This window comes from Osmia lignaria, chromosome 13 (assembly GCF_051020975.1).
Source record: "Osmia lignaria lignaria isolate PbOS001 chromosome 13, iyOsmLign1, whole genome shotgun sequence".
Taxonomy (NCBI): Eukaryota; Metazoa; Arthropoda; class Insecta; order Hymenoptera; family Megachilidae; genus Osmia; species Osmia lignaria.
This window is the reverse complement of record NC_135044.1, coordinates 655,498-672,533: the sequence shown is the minus strand read 5'-3', so window position 1 is coordinate 672,533 and position 17,036 is coordinate 655,498. Positions and strand designations below refer to the sequence as shown.

Here is a 17,036-nt window from a genome sequence, read left to right as displayed (position 1 = left end):
AATTGTATTGAAATTTAATTAAAACACGAACGACGCGAGTCATTGCGTTTCCCGTTCGTGGCCGGAATCGAGTTTCCGAGGTGGTGGCAAAGAGTAGCGAGTTTATTGGTTTCTCTTAATTAAGTGGAATCAATCGGGCGACGTTGATAGCGTACACGATAGAGACCGGGAAGCAAGAAAGGCAGGAAAAAAGAACGAGAGGGAGGAAGAGTGATTACATTCATCGATTTCCCGTCACCTCGCGAGATCGCGGCAGGCACGATCCACGATCGTGTAACGCGTTTCTACGAACACTCTATAAATTCCGTGCCGTTAAGTCGATTTAAACTATTTCAATTGACGAGATACTTGGAGCCTTTGCAGGCTCTCTTCTATGAACTGCCGTTAGAGGCGACCCATCAATCTTCATTCCTGTCGATTGATCCCGAGGATAGGCGCGACCATGGCCGTCCAGCGGTTAATGGACAAAAATCAGGTGGTAAATCGTTTTCCCAGGAATCGATTTCACCCAATATTATGCAATTTTCGGCGTCCTAAATCAGGTTGCCCCACGGTTCTCGATTGTTTCGTATTTAACCGCGCAACTTTTTAATTAAAAGTTGTCGAATCGAACGGGAGAAAAGTTTGACGATTGAAAATTCCCGTTAGACCCGCGCAAACTTTTCGATATCGAACATAAAACAGGATCGATTCCAGTCAGTTTCACGCTCTACGAACGGACAAACGATCGCAGTCGATCCAAATACGATCTCGCGTGCTCGAGTTACTCGTTTCTAGGTGCAATTAAAACGGCTACCTGGAAATGAAATATTCGCACGGACACTGAGTATACCTCTTCGGCCTGTTCTATTTTTCATGGAAATCGTTTTAGGTCGGATTATCCAATCAAGGCTAATGGAAGCGATCGAGGGAGAAAAAAAAAAAAAAAAAACAAGAGGGTGGAAAAAGAATATTTTAAAGCTGACAAATACACCAGTCGGTTCCACTTATAAATCGATTGTCGTTGTTCGACGAAAAAGGAGGACTTTGGAGTTGAAGTCGCGTGTCCTCCGACGCGGGGAATTGAAATTTCCATGTTATTGTCAATCTATCAGTTCCAGGGTAACGCTAAAAAAGTATTAACGACTGCTTTCAGGGAAAACAATCAGATCATCGGTTCTTACTTGGAAATCGAAGACATAACTCTGGAGGATTACGGGGAGTACAAGTGCGAAGTGAGCAACGGCGTGGACGAGGAGATCACTTTAACCGCTCACATTTATCGACAAGGTAATACATTGAGGCTTCATCGACAGACGAAGAGAGGGGAAAAGAATCGCGAATGTATCCCCTGTGGCTAATTAACGATCCGATGTACCGATTTCAATCGGATCCGATTTAATTCTCCGCTCGTTACCAGCGTGGCCCAATTAATTCCGGCCAATTAACCGAAATTCATACACTCGTCGTGATTCGATTCGCTCTACGCTTGCGTTAACAGCGATACAAATTTTCCTTCTCCAACAACCGCAGAAAATTTTCTGTTAAAATTTCATTTTCTTGAATTCCCTTTAGATTCGCCAAGCTCGAAGGCGCGCGGTTTCTAATCTTCTCCCTGTAATATTTGCAAAGAAAGAAAGCGTTCGCGTTCACGTTGAAGGGGACGGAAAAATAAAGAGAATATTTGTTTTTACAGAACCACAGTTCGCGCTAGGACTTCAGAATGGATCTTGGAGGAAGTCGTTCCTGGTCGGCGTGTTGGTGCTGGTTCTGCTGATCTCAGCCGGTGCCTTTTACGCTCGTTGCTGGCTACCGTTGCTTCTGCTTTGTCGCGACAAATTCGCCCCCCTCGAGGAGAATGGTAATTATCAAAACCCTTCGTCATCTCTTTTTAATCTTAACCTCTTCTCTTATCGTGTCCTTTTATCGAGAAACGTGACATCTTTCAGGCTATAAACAACGATGATGCATATTTTCTCGAACGTCAGGAATAGAAGAGGGTGTAACGAAGGGAGGACTTAAGGGGGGAGTTTTTTTTTCCTTCGTGAAAAATGTCGATTGTAAAATGAAAGGGTGTGACTTCATACTTTTGTTAAGTTATTTAAATTTTTTAGTAATTTCTTCAGTGCCGGTTGATACATCTACCCTCCAGTTTATCTAAAATCAAAAATTCTAATAATGTTTTATTTTATATATATACATATAATTATCGTCTGACCTAGAATCATCAAAAAAAAATATTTTGTGAGAAATGGTAAATGCTATTCAAAGTGAAATGTTCAATTTTACTGGGCAAATTGTTCATACTTTTGATATTTTAAATAAATCTATTATCGTCAAACGATAATAGGACTCTTCGTCAAACTACAGTTAAAATTTCAAGTCGATTGGTCCAGTACTTTCTTCTTATTCGTGTCAATCGTCGTCCTAGTCTATCGTAAATAAGAACTGTACACGTGAGCAAAAGTATGATATAAATATATGCAAATTAGTTACACCCTTCCATTTTTCCAAAAATGTAAAACAATCGATATTTTTCACGGAAGAAAAAAGAGACTCCCGCAAATTCTTCCTATTTTCTTTTCAATTTTTTCTCGACAAACGGCTCTCTTCACGAAATCGCATTTGTTCCGGGCAAGTTTTTGAGAGGCAGACTCGCCAGCTTTTCTGACCCAGGCCGAAATTAACATATCGAATTCCCATTTCGTCCTCGGGGCTCCTCGTATCCGCTCGATGGCGAAAGGAAGCGCGCGTTCTCCGTCTGAATCACCGTAATATCACGAACCTTCCGGAGAAACGAGTGCTCTCGCTCGATGCCAGTTTACTTAATCTTCGTTTAATCCAACCTGGAACAGTCCCACGGGCGACGTTAACGAGTTTCTCCATCGTTTCTTTCCATCGCGAACCGAATCGGGCAGCGAGCAACTTTAATCTGCCCCCTTCGATGCTCCGAGTAATTAGAAACCGTCTACGCTGATAATAACGCAAATTGAAATGTTGGAATTCCCGGTTTCTACTCGATAAACATCGCGCTCATCATTTTTCCATCCGCCTTCTTGCGTCAATTGTCGCGGTTTGCCTCGTTTTATCTCGTTTTAAAGGAATTTCATTTGTTTCGCGTTAAACGCAACGGACATCCTCTCGTTTGGATTACTTCCAGCAACTGTCGCGAATTTTCCTTTAAAAGGCATAGTCGATCTTAAGGTTTCGCGTTTTCTTTGCTACACGCTGTTACGTGTAATTATCACGGCACAATTACACCTAGGTGGATCAGATTCCTTTGCCGGAGGGAGGTGGTAAATTGCGCGGTTAAATGAAAACTTGTTCGTTGAAACGTTCTAACGTAGCTTCATTAACGTCGATGCAGGATTAATTAACTTTTTTCTACCCCGAATTCTGTTTCTGAATATTCCAGGAATCGGGGATTTTATTAGCGAATGAAATTCTGTAGGCTAGAACGGTGGAATGGAGGGGAAAAAATGACGAGAGGAGAGGAGGAGGTCGATAAATCGCGAGTAGACGCGAAGACGCGAGTTACACGTGTAAACGGTAGCATGTTACAGAAGGATAGGCCGCGTGCTATGCGAACGACGAGATCTCCACGATGGGGTTACATCGAGTGCCGCGAGCAACAGCCCCGTATACGGAAGCTAGAAAATTACCACGATTACTGAGGATTCTCGGAAGCATCGACTCGACGACGTCTCCCATTAACGTTTCACGGAGATCCTTTTCTCTTTGTTCTCCTGTTAACCGATCGAGATGAAGAGAAGGGACTGACAATTTACGCGAATTCGCGTTACTCGTGACCGACTCTCCTTTATTCGAATCCACAAACAATCGGCCACTTTCACTTTGCCCCGTTTCGTCGTATACTCGCTATGAAATTGGCGATAGCTTCGTCGATGCTTTAAACAGCATCGCAAACACGGTTTCGAGTAGAAAAGCAATGGCCTAGAAACAGAGAGAAGCCTCGAAGACGAGGCTGGCACGGATTTTTATCGCTCCGTTTTCGTAAATAGGAAGCCTGCTCGCGACGATTGTTTGCCATACAGATCGTTCCCTTATCGACGTCGCCAGAAAACTACTCTTATCTCGAATGTTTTCTTGCCGCTTCCTTTTCCGTAAACGCGACTGTCGCCGCCTTTTATTAACCTTTCTGCTTCTTTTTCTTTTTCTTTTCCTTTGATTGTTAGCTTTTCCGAGATTTTTACGATTTCCGCTTCAATTTAGAATTAAAGTTGAAGAGAAACACCGTAGTTTCGCACTTTTTAATCGCAAAGTACCTACTGGACGGTGAATAGTAGAAAGGAGAACGGAGAACAGACAGGCGTGTAACACAATTGTGAATTACAGACGGCAAGGAATGCGACGCTTTGGTGTGCTACCACGAGAAGGATTCCAACCTGGTCATCGGAATAGTGATACCTACCCTGGAGTCGAGACATCGATACAAGTGCACGTCGCTTGAGCTTTCTCAGCTCAATCAGAATTGTAAGTACCGATGCGCCGCGCCGCAGTTGGGGACTTTGAATTTTCGAAGGCTTCTACTATGTCTGGGGTCAACCCCTTTTTGGGTTGCCCCTTCTGGGTTTGCCCTCACCTCACGGGCGCCAGGCTGCCCCTTCTGGGCGATATGAGTCCCACACTGCCCCGGGCCCCCTCTAGCCGAATAGTCCGACAAGGGGATAACGCATTTTCTCTTCCAACAGAAACAAAAGGCTTGTACTATGTAGAGATGAGAAGTTGACGAGCCGGACGGCACAGTCCCCACAACGCCGCAACGCTGACTTCGTACCATCTCGCTTTGTCGCGAAGCGAAATTTTTCTTTTTCGTCAGGCGACGCGATTAGTGTGTGATCGCGATTAAGTCTGATTTATCGACGACGCCTCGTCAACGTCTCATCTCTCTATAGTACTTCTCGATCCCTCCAACGAAAAGAAAACGAGAGACCCTGGTCGCGGGGCTATCGATTAAAATCGAATCCTTTAGGGATGGGAGAAAGGATCGATGGGCGTTTCGGTAGAGTAGATCGATCGATCGGTTCGACCGGGCAAAGGAGGCAAAAGGAAGGCGATTATTACCGTGAATACAAGGGGATAAAAGTGGGCGAAAGTTAACAGGGTGCAACGGGATCTAGTTTCGCGGACGCGTTTCGACCTAATCCGCGTCTGCATCTCATGAATATCAACAGTTAGGCTTGCAACGCGATAACGGCTGCTCGCCGCAAAATATTCAGACGCTAATTTCCTTCTAATTGGCAGGACAAAATTGGCCGGTGTAGGTGAGCCGACTCTCTCGGGTGTAACCAGGATTTTATTCATGTAAATTGCCGCGCACTGCCTGCCCGCCTGCCTTTGCCACCTCGATTCCAACGATGCAAAGCAACCTATACATAAATTTTCTTTCCAATCGGGCCCTAGCTACTTTTTGGTTTTTCCATTTTTGTTGCTGAAATTTTGATATTCTATGATACCTGTGGGGATCGTCGATGATCCACGATGCTTATCCGAGCATGGAATCTCTCGCGGTGATTTAACTTTGATCCCAATTAATGATTTCCTAAAATTCTGTCGCCTGTCGTTCAAAGGAAACATTGTGTTCCAGGGGGTTTGGAGATTGGACCACACGCCGCTTCAAGCCGAAGGGTCATAGTCGTCTTGAGCCCGTCCTCTTTGGGAAACACGTGGACCGAGAGCAGCGTAGGTGCTGTTCTCAAACAATTATCGTCGCTCACTACGCGAACGATAGTAATCGCTACGAAAGAACTACCAAATGCAACCACGATCGCGAAACGATCGAATCGGGGTTGCAATGATGCTGGTGAGCTGTCGCTCGATCACTTGAAGATTCTTAAGTGGGACGAGAACACCAGCCCTGTATCGGGTGGGCAAAAATTCTGGTATAAGCTTCGATTAGCGATGCCGCCTGTACGACCGATCAATTCCGACAGTGCCTGCCAATCGGTCGCCATGATTGTTCAAGCTAATGGAAAATGTGGACAACAGAAGGCACGTTCGCGAGAAAGTCTCGAGGTTCTCGTTTAATTCGCGAGAAAACCGCAAGAAAAAAAAAACAAGCTTCGAAGAGAAAGAAAGAGTTTCGCAGAACAATTGACTTGTTTCTACTTTCACTAATTTTCGCGTTCCTCTTTTGCGTCCACGTAAGGTAACATGGTGTGAAAATAGCTCGAGAGATGCTGATCTCGAAGAACTCTCGTTGCTTTTCAAAATTTTGTGATGTTTTATAGGTGCGGTACGTTTTACGCGTTCAAATTCAAACGTTTCTCGCGCCTCTACTATCGCGATGTTTAAACATAGCTGATCGAGTTCGATAATCGAATGCGCGATCTGCCGGTTCGAGAATCGCGCATGTACAGTGTCATGGCCGCCGACCTACGCCATCGTTCAAAGCTGCGTGAAATTTTTTGCTTCTGTCGACTTTACTACCCGCGAAATGCGATTTTATACGGTAAATTGTGTTTTTTTCTGTTTATCTTGGCGATCGAGTTTCAACCAGTCTTGCATCGAAACAGGTGTATAGAGATGGAAGTGAACGAAAACAGATTCGACGTGTAACTTCAGTTGAACATCAACACGTTTGAGGTATAAAATTCGATTGATATTTTAGCGCCTGTTTTAATACGAATGCGATATTCAGTGGTTTTTTTTATTAATTCTCGAAAGGCTCGATACAAATTATAAAGGTACGAAACAATGCTTAGATGCGTATAAAGTTTGAGCCAGTTATTGACGAACCGCCATCGTGCGACGAAACACTTGTGAAAAATTTGTCTATTTGTAACATAATTAAATGTGAGCGACATCAATTCCGTTTCCTCGTCGAATCTCGCAAGATCGTACTCGCAAACGTCTTTTCAACGACACCGATCGTTCCTCGTAAACTCGTACTTTTCCAGGCTGTCACAAAACCGCAACTCCTATTATTTTACACGTTACGTTATAGTAAAACGAAGAAATAAGTTGTTTCTAGTGATTTTAGTAATTAAGATTGCGTCAAAAGTTTTATTCGCGCTGAGTGCAACTTTTGGGACAGCCTGTACAACATTACCGACCGTCGGTAACAAACGGAACGATCGCGTCAACCGGTGTTCCAGAGCATTCTTTTTTCTCGTGGCAGCTAATCTCGATTTCAATTTTATTTAACCAAAAATATCCTCTTTTCCCATCGCACCGTACCAATATTTTTATGCGAAATTCGAAGAATGGGGAAACGGTTAATGCGCAGTCTTCCTTCTCGCGAGCACGGCGTTTCGAGCGCAACGAAACAACGATCAGAGTCTCGTTACTCGTTGCCAGTGTTACGTAATCGATCGTTGCAAGCGAGTTTCTTTTCTCTATTTGTATATATCGGATAGATCGGTGCTCTATCGTCCTTATTTATTTAGCTAGCCGTATTATTTATACCGTTTTTTTTTTTTAGATTTTTACATTCAGCCTTTTTTCTTTTTTGTCGAATGGGTTCGGCGCACGAGTATCATGCACTTACGTTACCGGGCACACTTTTCTAAGCAAACTATCACGCTAGATTTTATTAGGGATTTGAAAGCGCATGCAAAATGAATAACAAACGTAATGTTTTATACTGTTTTGTATATACGTGTAAAGGGAAAAAATGGATATATATACATATCTGTGCGTATTATATAATATGTATATATATATGTATATCAGTTTTTGTACCGTTCTTTGAAAGGTGTTCTTATCAGTCCATCGAATACCAGAGACTTAGAAAAATGTATCTGGCGAACGTAATCCCGATAAAAATCCTGTAATTGTAATTCTAATCGTAGCGTGTAACGATTATCTGTAACAATATTGTAGCCTAACTGTTATATCCGCGTGTAATTGTACTTTAGGTGTTACAGACCGATCTGCAACGCGCGCGTTGAGCTTAATTTTTAACGTCATATATAGTAATCTCTCTTTACTGTCAGTATTACGATACACTAGTGTACTTGTCTCGCGATAATGTGTTTTGGGCGATACTCTAGTGCCCCGGGCAATTGTTGCGAGCCGAGTAAGCAGAGTATAGACATATTAGGAGGTATACTTGTTTCTTTAACGATAGTGTACAACAGTGTACGAGGTTTCTTTCTTTCATTTTATACTTTGTATATGTATAGTCGTGAATACAAAACTATGTACGGTTGGTTAGCATTTCTCGCGAAGCGAAATGTACAAAAAAAAAAAAATAAGCCAGAGTATGCCTAATGCATTAATCTTTCGTTTCTTTTTATTATAAGGCTCTACGAAAGTACCAAATGGAAAATAAAGAAAAGGCAGAGCTCTGTTTCTCTTCGCGCTGACGTCGAGGAGAGAAGAGAAATTGTTCGAGTAACCGTGAATAAACGAGAATATTTATATTTCCAGAAGACGTCAGACTGCTGTTACTTTTCTTCTTAACAAGTATGTAGATATATATATATATATATATATACATATATATATAGATAATATAATACATTCACTGCCGATTACGTTTATCGTGTAACCACCTGGGGTAATCGACCCCAGGTGAATTTGACAAGATCTTTAAGGGAAAAAAGACACACTGCATAGCAAGATAAATAATTCTCTGCATTTATATTTTTCATTAATAATAATTAAATTACATAGGCACTTGTACATAAGGCAATTGTTTTTGTTTTCTTTTCTTTTTTTTTTTTTTCTTTTTTTTATTTTTACAAACATTTATGCTTGTACGACAAATATGAATAGTATGAAGATATGAATTTGAAGCTTGTATAGGAAGAATTGCACTGTTTGCAAACACTATGTAATTGTTTGCATTGACAACGCTGTTCTCGTTGACTTTGCCTTACGTGTAACAGATACGACATAGTGTATCAAAAGCGTAAGACCTAGCAAACGATACAGTACAAACAATCGAAGATTTCTAATTGGTAATTCTTCTTTGAACGATTATGTACATAAAATCAAGGTACCGTCTTCGATGTTTGAATAAAAATTTGTTTCCAATATAGCGCTCGACATGTTCTACTTGTAAAGTGAAAAAATAGCCACCCGTCTTTTCGTATTCGTATAGCACCGACACGAGAGCAAGAGAAACCTAATATTGCGTATAAACATCTCAAAAATTACTTAATAGCGAGGTAAATTGTTTATCCCTACTTGTGGCACGACGTATACAAAACAAGAAAGTACTGTGACGCCTCTTATTTAACGAGTTTATCTTGACGATTAAGTACAACACAGCGACTTTTGTCCCAGTACAAAGTTCCCGTCGATTTCATTTACAAAAAACAATGCAATAATACTGAAGGTCGAAGAGACGAAAAGAATCATGATGATAACGTATGCCTTCACTTAACTATGTAATCACCAGATTGATCACCGTACAAAAAAGATTATCGACAGAATAGATCTACTAAAAAATTGAACCTATAGAATGGGGCTTAATGCAGAGTCCAACGTAGAAATTGGCGTAATACGTTGAAAATTTATCAAAGGGCAGTGGATGTACGATTCTCGTAAGTGTAACGAGCTACTTCTTTCAATGCTTCCGCCATTGCTGGTCCAGTTTCGTGGATCATGCCCTTCAAGTATCCTGCATTCTTTTGTATCAAAACGTATGGAGCATCAAATTCCTAAGAATAAAACGAATTAATCATGTGTGATTTTGATGCACACTTGAAATATAAGACTCGACGAGGGATTAACGGTGGTACACTTACCACGGCGGTACCAGCATCCATCACTAGTATACGATCACTGTCCATCACGGTATTGAGACGATGAGCAATGGTCAACACTGTACACTTAGCAAACTTCTCGCGAATCGTCTTTTGGATCAGCTCGTCGGTTCGTGGATCTACGTTCGCTGTAGCCTCGTCCAGCACAAGGATGGGGTTATTCCTGACGATTGCACGTGCCAGACAGACGAGCTGACGTTGTCCAACGCTCAAATTGGAACCACCCTCGGTTATGTGAGCATCCAGGCCCATCTCTTTAAGCTCAACCTCGCTCAAAGCTTGCCAGAGTACGTCGTCGTTGTAGCTATCGAATGGATCTAAATTCTTTCTCAACGAGCCCGAGAACAAGAACGGTTCCTGAGGGATTATACTGATTTTTGAACGCAAATCATGAAGACCTATCTCGATAGAGTTGACACCGTCGATCTCGATAACACCATCGAGATACGCAAAACGGAAAAGCGCTGAAATTAAGGAGGATTTTCCAGCGCCAGTTCTTCCAACGATTCCAACCTTTTCTTGAGGGTAAATCACGAAATTCAGATTCTTCAACACCGGAGCCTCTGCCGGATCGTATCGCAACGCGACCTTTTTGAATTCTATTTTACCCTCTTCCGGCCAAGTATCTTGAGGTTTTTTATCTGGTGTACTCTCTAATGGTGGTTCGCTTTCCACGTTACTGAAATCATCGTTCGAATAATATTAATTGTTGAAAATTTAATGAATTTTAATCGTTAACTCACCTGTACTCCAAAACACGCTCGACGGAAGTCATTTGATTTTCTAACTCGGTACTTTGTCGCATACCCCACTGGAACATACCCGTCAACCCTATACTCTGAGTTATGGCAAGGCCAACGTTACCGCCTTGCGTTGAGACCGCAGAATCATACATTACTAAGAAACTTAAAGTGACCAAGCAGATGTAGACAACGCAGAAGAAATCCAACCAGAATGCAAACGCTCTGGATGACGCTATGAAGACGTACCACGCCGATGAATGCAAGTCTTGGTGTTGATCAAACTCCTTTGTCAGAATTTCTTCAGCTCCAAAGGCTCTTATAGTCGGCAATCCTTGCAATGTTGCGCTGAGATGCCCAAACACTGGCGATCGAGCTGGGAATAATTATCGAAGCTCTGATTAATTTTACTCCATAAAACTTTTGAAATGAAATAAAAATCTACCGAAGGTCAACTCACTAATTCCTTCGAGACGTTTCACACTGCGACTGGTTGCCAGATAAAAAACTCGAATGTAATAGAAGATCACTCCAATGATCACAGTGGGTATCATCAGCCATGGATTAGCTATACCGACCACAGTTATAATTCCGAGCAGAGACAAGCCAATTTGTACGCAATCGATTAGCGCCATTGGTAACACTTCGTCTATAGCACCCATATCCTTCGAGAATCTATTTAGGACACGTCCTGACGGGTTGGTATTGAAGAAACGCATAGTAGCGCGACTGATGCATCGGAACATTCGATCGTGCAGCTTGGTGGATGCTTTCATGCACGCCGAAAAGAATGAGAACGAACGTGTTAAAGTGATTACTATCGTGCACACGATTAAACCACTGTATAGATACATGCACACTTCGCGGCTGATGGGACCCTCCCAATTTTCTACGATTCCATTCGGTGTTTCTGTTACCTTTAAACGAATACGTGTTTATTTATAATAATTTAAAAGTGAACTGAAAAGAGAGCAAAGGAAATACTCACATATTTTTCTTCCATATTCACCCATTGAGAAATGAAAAAATCACTACCACTGGCTAATCCTTGAGCCATGACGCAGAGCAAAGCAACAACAATAATGACGCACCAATTTCCTGCTGCTCGAAAGTATCCTGAATACACTTTACCAGAAACTCTACCCTTCGAGCGAGTTTCAGCTACCTAAAGCAACAATGTACATATGAATGACTTCAATTTAATCTTCATCCGACCATACGAATGTACTTACTTCCACTGGGTCATCTTTCTCACCGATACTACTCTTCAATGAACTTAAAGACGAAATGCTAGCATTTCGAGAAGTACTTCTACTTGGTGGGCCAGATGCTGTTCGTTTTTCCTCTTCGTCGAGTGGTTGTTTCTCCATGAGTCTTCCAAAATCTATTCCCATTGCAGCAAGTTCGTCGTAATTACTAAAAAAAAAAGGAGAAGAACACCGTAAGTTTCTATACGGAAATTAACTTACATAAAACAAGGGAACAGTGGAATGGAATGAAACATACCCTTCAGCCTCTATATCACCGTCTTTTAAGACGATTATTCTATCGACATTTCGTAAGTACTGCAGCTGATGCGTAACAACGATTCTAGTTTTTCCTCTTAAATATTTTTCGATACATTCTTCGAACATGTGTTTCCCGACATGAGCGTCTACGGCGCTTAACGGATCATCAAGTAGGTACGCATCGGCCTCGGCATATACTGCTCTGGCTAAGTTAATCCTAGCACGTTGTCCACCCGATAAACTAATTCCTCTTTCACCAACTATCGTCTTATCACCGTATGGAAACAAGGTGAAGTCTCTTTTTAATTGACACACTCTAATCACACGATCGTATCTATGCTGATCCATTTGTCTACCAAAGAGTATGTTCTGTCTAACAGAGCCAGCAAATAACCACGGTTCTTGACTAGCATACGCAATTTTTCCGTTCACCTCTATACTACCCGAAGATGCGGGTAACTCCTTAAGTATTAAATTAAGCAAGCTACTTTTACCAGAACCAACTTGACCGACAACCGCTATTAATTCGCCTCGTTTTACTTTGACGGTAAGATTTTTTAGTGTGTCCTCTTGTTCGTACGAAACCCACTTTGCGCTAGCATCTTTTATAGATATAATGCTATCATCTTCATTCACGGGCTTTGCACCGCTTACTTCATTGTCTACGCTATTTACGTCATTTTTGTTCTTCTCTTCGTCCTTCGACGTTTCATTGTAATCTTCGTTCTTCTCTTTTTTAATATCCATTTCTTCGTGTAACATAAATCTTTGTAAACGTCTTATGGAAACCATCAATTCAGCCATTTGCGTTATGCCTGCAATAACGACAGCTTTGTGAAGTTCAATCACCTCTTATCGATATTTGTTTATTCGTTTCTACTTACCTTGTGGAAAATAAACAGTCATGGTTTGACGTAAAATATTATAGTACGCCTGTAACATGAACACTTTTTCGGCAGTTATTTTTCGGCCATATAAAATATATGCTATTATCGTAATGAATAGGGCCATCCTTGTTGTGAACATGATAAAAGACATAATAATACCTCTGATTAAAGACATGGCTCCTATAACGCTGATTTCTCTCCTGTAATCATATGGAAGACGATATCGTATTTGCTGATTAAAACCAAGAGAACCGTTGAAAGAATAAACAATACCTTCTTGCTCTTTCAACTAAATCACTAAACGGTTTCTCCCAAGTGTACATTTTAATTGCTTGAATACCGCTGATAATTTCGTTTGTTAATCGTACTCTTTCATCCGTCCTAATAGCGGTTTTCAATCTTAATACGGAAGACCTTTTACCCAAATAGCCTGTGCAATTAAAGAGAAGTTAAAGAGAAGTAATGAAAAAAAAAAAAATATAGAAAATAGAACAAATGATACGAATTATCGAGATTCATTACCTTGGAGAGGGATAAACATCAAGAGCACCGAAACTCCAAGAAGAGCAGGTATTTCGACTTCGTTATACATAAAATATGTAATAACCAAAGTTTCTAACGGTCCGATCCACAAATAATGTAAATGTATAATTGCTACGTCGAATCTGTTAACGTCGTTCGACAGTAGATTAACTGCCTGTCCTACTGTTGTTTCGCCTAAAGCTGTTCTTGAAAGCCTTAACGCTTTCCTGTATATTAACGTACAGCATGCCACACGCATTTTCATTCCCGTGTGAAGTACACCCATCATGTATGGATGCATAACAAATATTAATGCGCCCGAACACAATATCACACCACCTGCATACAAGTATGCATTATCTTTTGTCTCTGAGTTATTGCTGAAGTATTGTAAAAGTCGACTAAGAAATATTGGCTGCATTACCCTGTACATGAAACAATGTTGAGTTATTAATAGATCTTTGTAGATTAAATTAATAACGCAACTACAACTTTCTAACAAGTGTAACTATTGTTACAACGTTAAATGAAGTAGCAAATTTTCTTGTAAAATCGATTTAGACTTTTTCGACAAAACAATTAGGAATAATGAAGCCTCGCAACAGACAAGATAGTAGGAGGATTAGCAGGTACAGGATACAAAGGGCTTAAAGGGACTTAACAATTCGGCTGCATCTTCGCTTTCGTGAACTTGCGAATTGGATAAGTTGTGTAAACTGGATGATAATACGGTATGCACCGGCGTATGTGGAACTTTCATCTGACGGTAGGAATGAATCAGAAGATAAAGAAACAAAGGCTGTAACGGTCTGAACAGATATTAAACAGATTTTAAGATTCTATGTATAAAACTGGAAAAATAGGAATACATCATATTCTTATTACATACCTGAAGAAAATTTCTAGTACCGCTAAAATTATTCCATAGAGTGCTAATTGACCACCAAAACATTTTAGAAGAACTTTTACTAAACTGGGTTCCTTCAACTTCTTAACATCATACTTGTTATCACTGTTTGCTTTCTCTTCGTTAAGCAACTTTTGCTTCTCATATGCACTATACTCTTTTTCCCATAGTTTTGATATCTTTTTACCAACATGACTGCTTGTGTGTTCTTTGAGGGGTCTGTATAAATCATTTATTTCTAAATCCTTGCGACAACCCACCCAAAATGTAGGCAGTGTAAATCTGTTGAGAAAAGTTAAAAATTAAAATGAATGTCGGTAAAGCGAAGAACGCTTTGAATTCAATATAAAAAATATAATAACTTTATTCTTCATTATCTCTATCAATGACTATGCCAAATATTTCAAGGTATGTATCTTATCTTTGTTTTTGAACAACTAATATCATTGGTAATTGATTGAAGATAACGAAAAAGTTCCTATGAAAAGTTTTATTCAAGTGTACTAATAGATAACAATAAACAGGTTGAAAGCTTCATTTATTTACTTGAAAGAGGAATCCAAGATAGATTTTGTTCTATTTACAGAAGGATTCTCAGTATCAGTTATCAAGATATTTTAAAAGTAATGCTTATTTATCACCATGATTTTGTGTATCAGTTGGCAGTCAATGACAAGCAAAAAAAATAGAGGAACAAAACTTATCACATTTTACAAAACTTACGCAAATGTTAAAATGCTAAGGGGATTTGCTCCTTCTCTTGGGTTCTTTTTTCTTTCTACTTTTATTTTTCCATCCATGATAGCTTATTATTCATTTACTAATATTTTATGTAAATTTCTGAAATTAGACAAAAGATTATTAAATACATATATAGTATTATATAACATTTAAAAGATACTATCTTCTTCTAAAGAAAGTTAACAAACATACAAAAGATACACTATAATCTATACATATAAGTTTCAGTGAAAATAAACATATTAATCATTGCAAAAAAAAATGTGATAATAAAATATCTTAAATTCCACAAATCCAATGAGAAAAAAAGTGCACTGAATATTCATAATTTGCATTATTTGTGGGTATAATACAGAAACAGTGTAAATATCTTTCTTTATAAATTTTGTATATTTTTCCTTCAAAGTACAAACATACATAAATAACACACACACACACAAAAAAAAAAAAAATTATAACAACTTGATAAAGAGGAAGGTCTTTGCGACACTTGTGCCAATACATGTATATATTGAAATCAATGTATCAATATCACAGGAACTAACTTCCTTTATGATCTATAACAGAATGAGTTAGCAGCAAAAATAAAATTCATCCAGCATTGCTTCATAAGATATAGTAACTGAGTGAGTAAATAGTTAATTACCATCTTGAATAAACATTTTACTACATTGTATGTTACTTTCTGCTAACATACTCATATTACAATGAAACAAAGGCAATGCTTTTGAAATGATTAACTGATTCTTAATATCAAATAATTTAAATTCTTTGATTCATATTTTTTCATACTGCTTAGTGCTGCTATCTGTGTTTATAAAAGAAGATCTTTCCTTCACAGGCTAAATGAACATTATATTGGTGCACATTTCCTTGTCTTATTATTCAAACAGAAATATCATGAGTTTTTTCTCAAAACATAAATTCGTTCAGTTCAAACTGAACTAACAAACTGTTGGAAAGATATTTTTCATAGGAATTTTACAAGAGTAATAGTTGGTATATTATAAGAAATTTTATAATTGAAGATAAAAATGATTTATATGAAACAGTGTTTACAAAATTTTACGAACAGTAATAACGGCATATATCAAAATTAAGCGATGACTGATACAGGTGTAATCTAATCGACATGTGCTTATTTCGGGTAAAGCCATTTTTACAAATCACGATGACCGCGATCGAAGTTTTACATTTTAGATTAGCGCATGATTTCTTTCGTGTAATAGATCAATTATTTAACATGATAAATGAATAAATAATCTGTATATGATTTATATAACGTTAATAAAGAAAATACATATTTGAACCTTTCGAAATTGCGTGCAACAATCGCTCGTCACGTCTAATCGCCAACGGTAGTGATTCACCAATTAATAAAACGGCAATGTTTAATAAGACGATCTCTGTCACTCGGTTTTCTCCGACATTCGAAGCGCAATAACTTTAACGAGATTGACGCTACATTATATTAAAATCATAAATTGAAAATTATGAAATGACATGTAACGTAATGTTGACTGGTTTCTTTGTGTCACTTACAATTAATGTGGATAGTCGTTTCTACTTTCCAACACGTGAACGTTCCATTACTTTTTGATTACTCAACAATACGCTGGATGACAGACGTCCACTTAAGTAGAAGGCCGTTGCTCGACTGTGCCTTGCGCTTGACTGAACAGCGCTCCAATGTATCATTATTGGTTAACCTTAAATTAACACGTGATACTGCCAGATATCTTTGATATATCTCTACATTCTTCTTTACGCATGTTGTAATGTAATAGCTTTTTGCTTTTCACCGTGACGATCGGCACGGCATCTTCTGACGGAAAGAACATTCATTTATCATTTGTACTTTTATGATATACGATCTAAAAGCACAATCATTCGGTTACAGAAATAGTAACGAAATACTTCCATAAATGTCAAATTTAGTTCTATCCAAATCTGGCTCTTATCTGCTTGTTAATTTCCTCTTTCCCGCCTTATCTCATCAAATGCCGTTAGAGGCT

General features: G+C 39.3%; 2 protein-coding genes across 6 annotated transcripts in view; one reads left to right on the top strand and one right to left on the bottom strand.

Annotated features, from left to right (window-relative positions):
- Positions 1 to 17,036, top strand: part of LOC117602079 (interleukin-1 receptor accessory protein-like 1-A) — a 64,030-nt gene that overhangs the window by 44,932 nt on the left and 2,062 nt on the right. Inside the window, exons 4-8 of one of the 2 annotated variants that reach the window (XR_004580877.2) lie at positions 1,136 to 1,269; positions 1,676 to 1,840; positions 4,336 to 4,473; positions 5,588 to 6,585; positions 8,247 to 8,409. Coding sequence is in view for 1 of the 2 variants with exons in the window: in XM_034319602.2 (XP_034175493.1) it covers positions 1,136 to 1,269; positions 1,676 to 1,840; positions 4,336 to 4,473; positions 5,588 to 6,027 (877 nt within the window). In the remaining variant the exon portion in view is untranslated. Of the gene's footprint in view, positions 1 to 1,135; positions 1,270 to 1,675; positions 1,841 to 4,335; positions 4,474 to 5,587; positions 13,802 to 17,036 lie in introns of those variants that run through there. The other variant, XM_034319602.2, reaches the window with a different exon arrangement.
- LOC117602076 (putative multidrug resistance-associated protein lethal(2)03659) lies at positions 8,639 to 16,789 on the bottom strand. Of its 4 annotated transcripts, none has more exons than XM_034319591.2 (14): positions 16,564 to 16,789; positions 15,004 to 15,120; positions 14,263 to 14,562; positions 14,036 to 14,182; positions 13,374 to 13,798; positions 13,125 to 13,281; positions 12,849 to 13,051; positions 11,963 to 12,779; positions 11,689 to 11,872; positions 11,445 to 11,621; positions 10,917 to 11,373; positions 10,460 to 10,832; positions 9,699 to 10,395; positions 8,639 to 9,611 (listed from the first exon to the last, which is right to left on the bottom strand). In XM_034319591.2, exons 2-14 carry the CDS (start codon positions 15,078 to 15,080, stop codon positions 9,468 to 9,470), a joined length of 4,158 nt encoding a protein of 1,385 aa, XP_034175482.2. In that variant the 5' UTR covers positions 15,081 to 15,120; positions 16,564 to 16,789; the 3' UTR covers positions 8,639 to 9,467. The 4 variants fall into 4 exon arrangements, with proteins under 4 accessions (XP_034175482.2, XP_034175479.2, XP_034175481.2 ...); XM_034319588.2 differs by lacking the exon at positions 14,036 to 14,182 and adding an exon at positions 16,332 to 16,482 and having other exon boundaries at positions 16,564 to 16,786; XM_034319590.2 differs by lacking the exon at positions 14,036 to 14,182 and having other exon boundaries at positions 16,564 to 16,786.

Bases quoted from the DNA above. Each gene is read 5' to 3' on its own strand.
- LOC117602076 (XM_034319591.2), bottom strand. From the start codon at position 15,080: ATGGATGGAAAAATAAAAGTAGAAAGAAAAAAGAACCCAAGAGAAGGA. The intron at 14,563-15,003 runs GTAAGTTTTGTA...TTTTCTCAACAG, and splicing joins CTTAGCATTTTAACATTTGC to ATTTACACTGCCTACATTTT. The intron at 13,282-13,373 runs GTAATGAATCTC...TTAATTGCACAG, and splicing joins GATGTTTATCCCTCTCCAAG to GCTATTTGGGTAAAAGGTCT.